The 12,309-nt window shown below is 62.2% G+C and overlaps 1 protein-coding gene across 3 annotated transcripts in view; it reads left to right on the top strand.

The window, feature by feature from the left end:
- The first annotated feature begins 3,001 nt into the window (after positions 1–3,001).
- Positions 3,002–12,309, top strand: part of ARHGAP26 (Rho GTPase activating protein 26) — a 100,735-nt gene continuing 91,427 nt past the window's right edge. For 2 of the 3 annotated variants that reach the window (XM_030284065.4, XM_032750792.3), the window contains exon 1: positions 3,084–3,378. In XM_030284065.4, the coding sequence (XP_030139925.4) occupies positions 3,225–3,378 (154 nt within the window). In that variant the 5' untranslated portion in view covers positions 3,084–3,224. Of the gene's footprint in view, positions 3,379–12,309 lie in introns of all 3 variants that reach the window. The other variant, XM_030284064.4, reaches the window with a different exon arrangement.

Below are 12,309 nucleotides of genomic sequence, written 5' to 3' on the forward strand. Positions count from 1 at the left end.
AGGCTGGGTGGGACACCTTCCACTGTCCCGGGATGCTCCAAGTCCCAGGAGCTCCAAGCTCCAAGACCCTGTGCCAGGGCCTCAGCACCCTCCCAATATCTCATCTAACCCTGCCCTCTGGCCGTCCCTCCCTTCCTTCCACAACCCCCACCCCTGCACCAGCAGTGAATTGATCCAGAGTCACCTCATCTAGGTAGAAACTGCTTTCTAAAAATGTATTTTAATGCTGGAGTAGTTTTCTGCAGATGTTCCCTGAGCGAGTGAGCTGTGGGATGTGGGCTGGTGAGTGAGGGACAATGTGCTAATGTGTGGTCAAGGCTGGCTCGGGGCTGGGAGTGAGGGATTAGGGCAGCCACAGCTTTCCTCTGTGGGGAGGATGAGTGGGCACAGCCCTGCAGAGGCTGGCAGGAGGGTGGCTGTGCCCAGTGGGACGAGCTCTCAGCGGCCAGGGCTGTGTCCAGTGCTGCTGGATCCCCACACGGTGTCCAGCTGACCTGGCTCACTTGGGGTGAGACAACCCAGCTGCTTGAAACAATAAATCCAAGCAGGCGAATATGGCAGGGATTACAGAGGGATGCAAGCTGCTGTCATCCACAGGCAGGAGGATGTGGAAGGCTGGGGCGTTTGTTTGCTTATTTTTCCCTTCAGTGATAAACGTTCTCAGGAATGTGGTGGGATTCTTGTGGTGTCCTGTGCAGGGCCATGAGCTGGGCTCGATGGTCGCTGTTGGTCCCTTCAGCTCAGGGTATTCCGTGATATTCTTTTGCAGCTTGGATGCACAATCACAGGGAAATGGGGCCGGGAGATGTCCATGGCTGTTCCTCACCAGTCCTGCTGCTCTGCTCTGCTCTGCTCTCACAATTGGAGCTCAAACATGAGCGTCTCCTGATGAATGCAGCCAGGAGAAGGGGAGAAGGTTCCTCACTGCCTGCCTGAGGCCTCAGTTCCTGTGGTGCCTCGTGTGTGGCAGAGCTTTGTAAGGCCTTGATTCTGTCCTCATCAGAAAATGACAGTCTAGGCATCATCATTTTCTGTGATTCTGGAAAAGAGCTGAAAAAAAAATCAATTTCAAGCCCCAGATATTTGCATCCTCTAAGGCAGTGTCCTATAAATCTAGTTACAGGTTCTTCTCTATTAGCAGTTAAGTGCTGGAACGCTTTTAAATATGAACAATGGTGATGGAGAAGGATAAAACCAAAATAGTGCTCCTGTGGCTTTGTGCAGGGTAGAATTAGGGAGCATAATCCAAATAATAACATCTCATGCTTTTATGGGGCTGTGTGCATATGGCGTAAATGACAGCTCATTAAACTTTATATCCTGCCTACAAGATAAGCATGCAATTAGTATTACATCCTTTTTTATAATTAGGAGGCCTCATCCAAAAAAATGTGGCTCACAAACCGTATTTGAAGGCGGTGACTCAGCCTGAATTAGGCTGTGGTGTGAGGATGGAGAGTATCATGCTTTAGAGGACTGAAAAAACAGAGACAAAAGGTCGAGCTGGTGTCAGGCTCCTGTGCCCACACCCACCCGTTGGAAAACACCGGGGGATGAAGTTTCTGAAGGCGGGCGTGGGTCCTGCAGCCCGAGCTCGGCGCAGCACCGTGCTCCATCCTCCCGCGGCTGGCAGGAGCGCTGCTGGCCCGGGCCCCGGGGGCGTTTCACGGCTGAGCTGACAGGAATGCTCGCTGTGCGGGCAAAGCGGGGATCGCGGCCCCTCGGGGACCGCCCGAGCGGGGCTGGTGCTCCCGGCCCGGGCACAGCGGGCACCGCCGGGGCTTGGGGGGCTTCGCTCCGGCGGGGCCGGGGGTCCTGCCGTGGAACGACACCGGGATGCGAACGGAGATGAGCACAGGGAAAAGAGCCGTGGTGCTGTGCTTGTGCCGGGTTTATTTTCTGGGTTTGCCCGGCGCTGCCGGTGTGTCCTGGTGTCCCGGTGCAGCCCCGCGGAGCAGCGGCTGCTCGGTGCGGCTGCGGTTTGCTCCGGGCCGGGGGAAGGAGGTGACGAGGAAAGGAAGGAGCAGGAATTTGGGTGCTGTGCCAAATCCCTGGCGTGCTCCCGAAGGAAGCGGGATGTGGGGAGAAGCCAGCGGGGCTGTGTGCGTGGCGACAGCCATATCGTCTGGGGGGAAACTGGTGACAGCCATCATCTGTGGAGGGAAGTAGTGACAACCATCGTCCCTGGGGTGATGCTTTTGGGGACACGGCGCTGGGCCAGGGCCCCACCGCCCTTCCCTTCCAGGGAAAGGAAGGGCAGGATGCGCATCCAGCCCTTCAGGAGATTACGGGTTCATTCTCTCAGACCACACCACTAAGCCCGGGCAGTAATCTCCAGCACAGATGTGCGATGATGGGAGCACAAACGTGCGAGCCGCCACCCGGCCGGGCCGGAGCGGCGCTCCCGCAGGCCGGGCGTGGGTTTCCCCGCAGCGGGGCAGGGCCGGGCTGGGGCCGGGCAGCAGCGGGGCCGGGCCGGGCTGGAGCGGGGCTGGAGCGGGGCAGGGCCGGGCTGGGGCCGGGCAGCAGCGGGGCAGGGCAGCAGCGGGGCAGGGCTGGAGCGGGGCAGGGCCGGGCTGGGGCAGGGCTGGAGCGGGGCAGGGCTGGAGCGGGGCAGGGCCGGGCTGGGGCGGGGCAGGGCCGGGCTGGGGCCGGGCAGCAGCGGGGCAGGGCCGGAGCGGGGCCGGGCAGCAGCGGGGTCGGGCAGCAGCGGGGCAGGGCCGGAGCGGAGCGGGGCAGGGCCGGATCGGGGCAGGGCTGGAGCGGGGCAGGGCCGGGCCCGCCCCGGGCGGAGGCGGCTCCGCAGCGGCGGCGCGGGCCCAGGTGCGGGAGCGGCGGGCAGGGCATGGCTCCGCCCCGCCCCCGCAGCTGATTGGCCGATCGGGAAAAGAGGGCGGGGAAAAGCGGTGCCGGAGCGCGCCTATTGGCTGGTGCCGGCGGGGCGTGGCGCAGGCGGCCCGGGCGGGGCCCCAGCGCGGCCGCAGCGGCTCCGCCCCCGCGCGGCTCCGCCCCCGCCGCTCCGCCCGGCCGCGCTCCGGCCCCGCTCCGGCCCCGCTCCCGGCTCGGCTCAGCCCGGCTCGGCTCGGCTCGGCCCGGCTCGGCCCGGCCCGGCACCGCGCTCCCGCCGCCCGCCCGCACCCCCGGCTGCGCGCCTCGCCCTGAAAGCCCTTCCGTTTTGCGTTTCCTCCGGGTTTTTGCGCGCTTCCCCCGCCGTGCCGGGCAGCATGGGGCTGCCGGCGCTGGAGTTCAGCGAGTGCTGCCTGGACAGTCCGCAGTTCCGGGAGCGGCTGCGCTCGCACGAGGCCGAGCTGGACAAGACCAACAAGTTCATCAAGGAGCTCATCAAGGACGGGAAGTCGCTGGTCGCCGCCCTCAAGAGTAAGTGCGGGGCTGGGGGCGGCCCTGCGGGACCCCCGCCCGCCGAGCCCCGCCCGCCCCGCGCTGCCCCCGCCACGGGGGCTGCTCCATCCGGGCCGCCCCGGTGTGCCGGGCTGAGGCCGGGCCGCGGGGCCGTGCCTGCTCCGGCTGCGGCTCCGGCGGGACGAGCGCGGTGCTCCGGGATGTGCCTGGCCGTGCTCCGCGGGGACACGCGCTGTCCGGCTTCTGGAGCACCGGCACACGCACGGTCCGGCTTCTGGAGCACCGGCACACGCGCGGGCCCTGCCCTGCTCCGCCTCGGCGTGCGGGCCCGTCAGGGTGGCTCCATCGGGGCGTGCGGGGTTCCGCTCCTGCTCCATCGGGATGTGCGTGGCCGTGCTCCGCTGCGATGTGTGTGGTTCTGGTCCTCGCCCACCAGGTCCCGCTCCGTGACCCTCGAGGGTCGCATCCTTTGGGAGCGGTTTTCTGGGGTGGTGGGTTGGTGACTGCCCAGCCCTCTTCCCGCTCCGCTTGTTCTCTATCCCGGCTCCGCTCAGGGCGGGGGATGCCCGGAGCCCCCGGTGCCTCTGCCCGGGCTGACCCCTCCGGTGCCTTCCTCTCCGTCTCCATGGGGAAGCGGGGGTGGCTGCAAAGCTGCAAACCAGCGAGGTTTGGGTGGGAGGGGGATGCAGCCATGCAGGCTGTGGCTCCGGGGATGGGGAGACCCTCACCTGTGGCTGGCAGCGTCCCGGTGCTCCCTGATGCCCGGGCTGGGCTGGCTCCTGTCCCCACCTCTGCATGGCTACCTGCTTCAGCATTGGGTGCCCTCGGGGTGGTGTGCTGGGTGAGCTGCTCCCTAAGCTTTGGAGATGTTGTTTCTGCTGTTCCCTCACGGGGTCATTGGGGTTTTCTTGTGTTTAAGTTTCTTTGGCACAAACCACAGGGCATTTCCCCATCCAGGGGAGTGCCTGTACCCACCATGCTGGCAGCACACGTGGTCACCAGGCTGTGCCATGGGCTGACAGGGGCACATCACAAACAGGTGCCATGGAGGCCCTGCAGCATCACCTGCTGTGAACCAGCCTGGCCAGGGTCATTGTGGGGGCTGGGGGACAGCGAGGTCACCCCAGGGTGCACGGCAGGTGATGCTCCATCCATTCCCACCGCCCTGTCCATTCCCAGAAGGGCTGATTCCTGCTCCCTCCCTTTCTCACACCGAGCCCCATGGGTGTAGTTCCTCTGTGCTGAAGTAGCAGCTGGTAACATCTGGCTGACAGGGACTCCCATTGTACCAGTTCTTGGCATTTGGGGTTAAAAGAATCTCAAACCCGACGGCTGTGGGTGCATTTATGGCTCTGCAACTCTGAGCTGTGTTCTGCTGTGCAGTGATTGCTGAAGGCAGCAGTGCCAGGCCCTGCCTGTAGCATTCATTTTACCCCAGAACAAATCCTACAGCGCTGCTCCTCACAGAAAATACATTTTGGGAGTGAGCTGGTGAGTCCTCAGGTGTCTCTGGGCTTCGCCAGTTAGCTCGTGGCAGGTGCTGGCTGAGGTGAGCAGCCAGCCCTGGGCAGGCTGTGTGAGGTATTTTGGGGTGTGCTGTGAGCCCCCTGGGCTCGGGGCTGCCAGGGGCTCCTGTGCCCCGGCCGTGCCGCACGCCCAGCGCCGGGCAGGAAGAGCGCTCGCTGGCCTCTGCAGATAAGGATGTTTTTATGGCTGAATTGTTTTGTAGCTTCTATTGAATGTGTTCCTGGATTAGCCCTTAATTCCTGCACAGGGCTGGGGGCAGTTCAGCGGGGCAGGGACGGGAATAATGCTGATTCTGCTGCGGGGTAAATCAGTGCCCAGGCGCCAGCCCTGCCTGCCCTGCCGTGTGGCACCGGGGTGGCCCCAGGGCTCTCTGGGGCAGGGTTTGGGCCATGTGGGGCAGGGCAGGCTGGGAAGGGGTGTCCCCTCCCTGGCTGGGATGCTCGGCCCTCTGTGCATCCTCTTCCTGCTGTAGGAGTACTTCAGGAGCTGTGGGGCTGCTTCAGGCTGTGATTCCTCTGACTGATCCGGTGCTGGGTGGGATCTGGGCTGGCTCTTCCCACCTGTGTCACCCTCAGTGTGTGACAGGCCTGATGTGCTGCATGAGCCCTTGCAGACCATTCCAGTGTCCAGCAGCAGGGATGGAGGTGCTTCGGGGTGGGGAGCTGCTGTGCTGCCTGTTGCTGGTTGTGTCACAGGGGCTGGGATGTCACCCCTGTGAGCCAGTGCACCTCTGGGAGGGGGACATTTCTGACTGATCAGGAGCTTGCTTTTCTTAGCTAGCTTTTATTTTTCATGGTGTTTCCATGTGGTTTTGGTTTGTCTCCATGGCTGGGCATGGTGGCCTTATCTCGCTGTCATTGTCCCCGTGCTGCTCCTCAGCTGTTGTGGCTGTGGAGCTGGGCAGGCCTGGGGGCAGCAGACCCCTGCCCCAGGCCATGAGGGGTTCTGGGGGTGCCCTTGGGCAGTGTGACTGCCTGCAGCCAGAGTTCCGTGAGGTCTTGGCAATATCCTCCCTCGTTTTCCTTCCTCTTGCCTTTTCTGCTGAACGTTTCACATCCTCTTTGCACGGGGGCAGGCGTGGGGAGAACGTGGAGCTCTGTGCTGTTGCTGAGGGGCCATGGGGCTGGGCGGCGGAGGGGAGGAAGATGAAGAGGGAGGAAGAGGAAAAGCCCTCTGCAGAGCTGGGCAGGAGCAGCAGCACGGGCACGCAGGAATGGTGAGACTGGAGTAAGGACACGGAACAAAGTCCCTGCCAGGGTTTGTGAAAAGGCTGCTCTACCCTGCTTTTGTCCTCAGTGTAGGTACAGAGAGAAATAGGAATGATTCACAGCACTTTCTCCTTCCCTTAGAAGAAAGAATAAATTCAGAAGGTTGAAAATGATCCTCATTTGCTGAAGGGCTGGTCTTGCTAAATGTCCTCAGATGCCAAGGGCATCTCTGGAGTGTGTGTGTCTGTGTGTACATAAATGCTGTTGGATTTTTTCCCCCAGTGAGTTTCTGTGCCTGTTTCCATTGTCTCCCTTTGCTGCTTGGCTGGTATTCAGTGACCTGGTTTTCAGCAAAACGTGTCCCTCTTCCTCCCTGATCCACCATCCATAAATTATTCAGAAAGTTTTGCAGATGCAGAGACTTCAAGTGTGACATAAATAATGAACTCGAAGCCTGGATGCCGTGAAACTCGTTCTGCAGCGCAGGAGCTGTGGTGACCATCAGGACCAGGATGCTGAAGGATTTTATCCCTTTGCCTGTCCCTGTGCCTGTGTGAGGGCCAGGCAGGGAGCCAGTGGCTCGTCCCTGTGCTGGCATCACCTCCAGCCCCTGTGCTGGCGCGGAGGGAGAGCTGGAGCCCAGGGTGGTGATGTGGAGATGCCCACAGCTTGCTTTGGGAAACAAACAGCACACCTAAGGATAGAGGATGTGGGCGTGCAGGGGCTGCCAGCCATCACCTCCCCCTGCTGGAGCACAGGGCTGAGCCTGGCACCCTCCTCCTCCTCCTCCTCCTCCTCCTCCTCCTCCTCCTCCTCCTCCTCCTCCTCCTCCCCCCTGTGCCCTTCTCCTGTGCTGCCATCGCCGTGTCCTGCTGGCCATGGGGCTGTTGTCCCCTTCAGGCAGTGGGTGCAGCCTGGTGCCCTGCCACGTTTCTGCTGGTTTGTTTTCCTTCTTCCAACTCCCAGGCACTAATTTGAAGCCACCAAACCCGTCCACGCCCCGGCTGCTGCCATGCTCCCACGGCACAAACTGCAATTTGTGTGGTGGGGCTGGGCTGGGGGAGGCTCTGTGAGCCCCCTCCCCACAGGGGCACACGGGCTGGGACCAGGTGGGGCTGTGCCATGCCTGGGCTCCCACGGGAAAGGTGGAGGTGCCCGTGCCCAGGAGGCACAGCTGGTTTGGTGGTTTGGATCACTTTTCCTTGTGCTGGTTTCTTGGCCAGGTCACACAGAGCTGCAGCTGGCAGTGAGGAGGGACAGGACCGAGGGGGTGATGCTGGGCTGGACCTGGATCCTGCAGTGCCTGGGAGCTCCTCTGGTCATGCCAGCCTCACGGGGCACACGCTGTGGCACTGTTCCTCATGCCAGCGTGTCCCCACTGGCTGTGGGAGCAGCCGGGGGTTGCCCCTGCTCCCAGCTGAGGTTTGCTGCCACAGAGGGGTGGTCCCCCTTCTGTCTGTCCTGCAGGGTGTGATTTTAATGCGTTGCCCCCTGGGCTGACCCCTGTGTGCCCGGCCACCATGGGCAATGCCAGCTGGGCTTTTGCTGCAGCTCTGGGGTGTTTCTTAGGACACATCCTGCTCCGGGGCTGCTGTGCAGCTCAAAACCTGCAACGGGCTGGTGGGGTGGCTCCTGGTGGTGGTCCAGACTGGGGGATGTGCTTGCACATGGGTTCTGTTCCTCAGGTCTGCAGCTTCCTGGTGAAACCAGGCCTTTATGAGACATCTGTGCCCGTGGCTGTGGGGTGGCAGTGCCTGTCCTGGCTGGAGCTGGCGCTGGATCTGCCACAGACTGGAAATGAAAGTGAAACTTTTGCACCGTGTTTACTTCATTCCCTTTTTACACAAGCAAGGCTTAGGCAGGTGATAAGGAAACGTGACGGGGATTGCCCACTCTGCCACTTTGTCATTGCCTGTGCCATCCTGCTCCCCATGGTTCAGCTTGCTTGGTCCCCTGGGAGTGGGTCAGGGAGCCCTGGCTCGGCTGGGCAAAGGGCAGGCAGGCACAGGCTGCTGTGCACTCCAGGTGCCCTCGTGTGCCTCTGCAGGGAGAAAACCCTTGGGTGTGCTGGAGCGTGATCCATCTGGGGCTGCTGTGTAACCTGCTGCCATCTGCGGTGCCAGCTCCTTGTGCCCAGGTGTCTGGTGCTGGGGAGAGGGAATCCAAAGCCCATCTTACGTTATTGCCATCCTTCCTGCTCTTCTGACCCCTGAAGAAAGCAGTCACAGCCCAAACCTTCTCGCCAGCTTTGCACAGAGGGATCAAGGGTCAGAGGTTTAGGTCTGGCCTTTGCGGGAGCAGCCCCTGTTTGTGCAGGTGCAGCCCTGAGTGCTCAGAGCTGTGCCCTGCCCAGGAGAGCGCTGGGCTTTGCGGGCTCCAGTCTGGAGGAGCAGGAGCGTTGTGCTCCCTGGAGGGTGCAAATCCAGCAGCCGCTGCCAGGCTGGGTTGCTGTGACCGCTGGCACCGGGTTCTGCCAGGGCTGTGCTCTGGGATGGTGCTGGGCTGAGTGCCCAGTGAGGCACACCTGGTGACACCTGGTGACACAGGTGTGCTGCTCCCAGCGCCGGGAATCGCTGCCTTGCCGCAGGGGGGATTTCCTGGAGCACCCATGCGTTTCCCAAGGAGCTCATTGCATGCTTGGAGGGGCAGGGGAGGTCCCTGCCTGCCCCCCCAGCAGGGCTGGGGCACAGCCAGGCCTGCCTGGGCTCTCCCTCTGCCTTGCAAACCACAGGGAAAGCACGTGGCTTTGGGTTTGGCTGCTAAAATGATTTACTTTGGTTTTTTCCAGGTGTAACGTGGCTCTCCAGTGCCAGGGTGCATTGTTCCCCTCTTCATTCCTGTAGGAAACAGTTGGTGTAGGGAATACTTGGAGCTGTGGAGGAGGGATGTGGTTATGGCTCAGCCAGGGCTGCACCAGCAGAGCCAGAGGCACCAAGGACTTCTCTTCCTTTGCATGACCTGTGTGGCCTGTGCAGCCACATCTTTAATAACTTGTCTGGGATTTTATTCAAATGAGAGCTAGGACAGGTGAGAGTACCGTGCTTCAGTTTTAGCACAAGCTGATCCTCCTCTTCCTCCCCAGTGGAAATTAGCAGCAGGAACTTACTCCTGCTTGGGGGATGCTCTTTGTGGTGGTGGGTCTGCACTGTGAGCCCTGGAGGGGCTGGCTCGGGGGGCTGCACACTTATCCCTGCCTGGCCCCACCATCAGTGCCCAAACCTGCCGGCACCGTGGGGTCCCCCCACGGTGCCGGCAGGTTTGGGCACTGATGGTGGGGCCAGGCAGGGCGGGGTGGGCTCCTGGGGGGCACTGGGTGGGTGCTGTGAGACCTGGGGCTGGGCTGGAGCTGGGTGTGCCTGTGGGCAGCATGGCAGAGAGCCCCAAAGCACCGGGGTCTGGGTGGGCAGGGCAGGGAGCCCCATGAGCACTGGGGTCTGGGTGGGCACAGGAGCCCATGCTCACGATGGCATCTTTTACACTGTGCTGACAGAGGCTGGTTAGCAGGGCTGGGAGATCGCTGTCATTGGGAGCATGCCCCAGAGCACCTCTGGGCACGTGTCCCAATATTCTGTCCCCCTGGGATGGGGACAGAGCCCCGAGGAGCCACGGGGCCTGTGCTGAGCATGTGTCCCATGCCAGGTTAAACCCAGGCATGGCCTGGCATAAAGGGCAGCTCTGAGAGGCAGGGGCTGGCACTGCCCGAGCTGGTGGAGACTGAGGGTGCACATCTGTGTCCAGGGAGTGGCTCAGGGCAGGGGGCCTGGGGAGGGATGTGGAGGGCCAGGTTGGATGTCCCTGTGTTCCCCAGCACTCACCCACAAGCTGTGTCCTGCTCGTGCTTCCAGCATGGAGCAGATTTGCCTGGTTTGGGGCAGGAGGCTGTTTTCACAAGGCTGCAGATGTGCTGGCACAGCTTGAATCATCTGTCTCCGTTTGTTTCTGCAGTGCTGCCAGACCGAGAGCTTTGTGGCATCACCTGTGGCGTGGGTGGCATCACCTGTGGCATGTGTGGCATCATCTTGGAGCATGTGGGGCATCATTGGAGTGTGTGTGGCATCATTGGAGTGTGTGTGGCATCACCTGCAGTGTGTGTGGCATCACCTGCGGTGTGTGTGGCATCACCTGCGGTGTGTGTGGCATCACCTGCGGCGTGTGTGGCATCACTGGAGTGTGTGTGGCATCACTGGAGTGTGTGTGGCATCACCTGTGGCATGTGGGGCATCACCTGCAGTGTGTGTGGCATCATTGGAGTATGTGTGGCATCACCTGTGGCATGTGGGGCATCACCTGCAGTGTGTGTGGCATCACCCGTGTGCCCCAGACAGGGGCTGGGAGCGGTGGGCTCTCCAGGTTTCCCTTTCAGGTTTCCCCTTTCCTGCCTGGCTGTGCTGTGGCAGCTGGCAGTGACGTGGGCAATCTGTGAGGAAATGCCGTTCCCATGGTTGCTGCGGGAGGGTGGGAGGCGCGGTGCCCGCGGGTCCCTGTGCTCTCTGCAGGTTGGCACGGCTGATTAAGTACCAGGGATGGCGTGGGGCAAGTCCTTGCTGTCTGCCAGACCCCTCCCCGGCTGGCAAAGGGGAACCACCAACCCCTTTGCACCCTAAAACCCCAGTGTGCCTCTCCCTGCGTGCCAGGAGCCGTGCCAGCATCGCTGCACAAAGCAGGGCAGGGCTGCTCGGGGCTTGGCATTCCTGCACCACACACAGGGGCTTCGGTCCCCACACAGTGTCCGGGGACAGCAGCGGTGCCAGCGTGGCCCAGCCAGCCCTGCCCACCCAGGGGTTCTGGTTTGGGGCGTTCTGGACCCCTCCTGCAGCGTCCAGGGGGGAGACAGGCTGGGGGACATGGGGGGGACATGGTGGGGACATGGGGGACAGGCTGGGGGACATGATGGGGGACAGGCTGGGGGACAGGCTGGGGGACATGGGGGACAGGCTGGGGGACATGGGGGACAGGCTGGGGGACATGATGGGGGACAGGCTGGGGGACAGGCTGGGGGACATGGTGGGGACATGGGGGACAGGCTGGGGGACAGGCTGGGGGACATGGGAGGGACATCGGGGACAGGCTGGGGGACATGGAGGGACATGGGGGGGACATGGCGGGGACAGGCTAGGTGATAGGGGGAGGACAGGCTTGGGGACAGGTTGGGGGACAGTGGGGGACGAGCTGTGCCAGGCATCCCTCGCTGGGCTCGGGTTCCTTCATCCCCCTTTCCCGGGGATGAGTAGCTGTAGCGTGACCGTGGTGGGTGGGAGGGGAGGCAGAGCGAGGGGGAGCTCTGGAAACCTGCACAGCTTGTTCAGCCCTGCTGTGAATCATCCCCCTCCTCCTCCCCCGGGCACGCCAGCGGCTGTCACCGCCACCGGGACACCCATGTTTTCCCAGGTTTCCTGGGACAGGGATGTTTTCTTTTCCTGGGACAGGGATGTGTTTTCTCAGTTTTCCTGGAACAGGGATGTTTTCCTGGCACGCCCCCCACGCCAAAGGTGCTCCCACCTGCTCTGTGTGAGCACTGCTGGCCCTGGGCTGGTGGGCTCCTGCCCAGGGCGCATCCTTAGGGCATCACCCCGTCTGTTAATGGCAAGGATATCTCCAGCGTGGCTTGCAGGAGCTGGGCATGGGCTCCTCTGCCCTGGCACTGCGGGGTGCAGGGGTGTGCTGGGACGCCATGGGCACTGAGGGCAGTGTCTGTGCCGTGATGCCAGGCGGGTTTGCAGCCGGAGCTGTGGGAAGCTCAGCAGCCCCCGGACCATCTGGGGCTGGCACGTGGAGCGGTGGGCATGGCCAGGGGCTGGGGGCTGCCTGCCCACCCTTCCCTGCTCTCTGCACCTTGCAGCAGCCTGGCACCGTGGAAGATGGCCCTGCCCATGGCAGGGGTGGAATGAGATGAGCCCAAACCAGTCTGGGATTCCATGATCCACAGCGAGGGAGGTGTGAAGGGCTCTCTGGGCCGAGTGACCTGTAAAAAGAGCTGGCGTGTGCCTTTCCTAACACTGCCTGCTCCTCTGTCCCTTTGCTGGTTTTTTATTCCCTTTCTCGCTGAAGCAGCGTCTGTCCAGAGCGATGCCCTCGTTGGGTGCTGGTTGCTAAGCAATGTTTCACAAAAATCCCAGCCATTGCAGAGCAGAGCCTTGGGTGTCTCTCCCACGAATTCTAGGGGAAAGCCCGGGTTCAAGGCACTGATTTCTTCCTGGAAAGGGTGGTCAGGTAC

This window comes from Taeniopygia guttata, chromosome 13 (assembly GCF_048771995.1).
Source record: "Taeniopygia guttata chromosome 13, bTaeGut7.mat, whole genome shotgun sequence".
Taxonomy (NCBI): Eukaryota; Metazoa; Chordata; class Aves; order Passeriformes; family Estrildidae; genus Taeniopygia; species Taeniopygia guttata.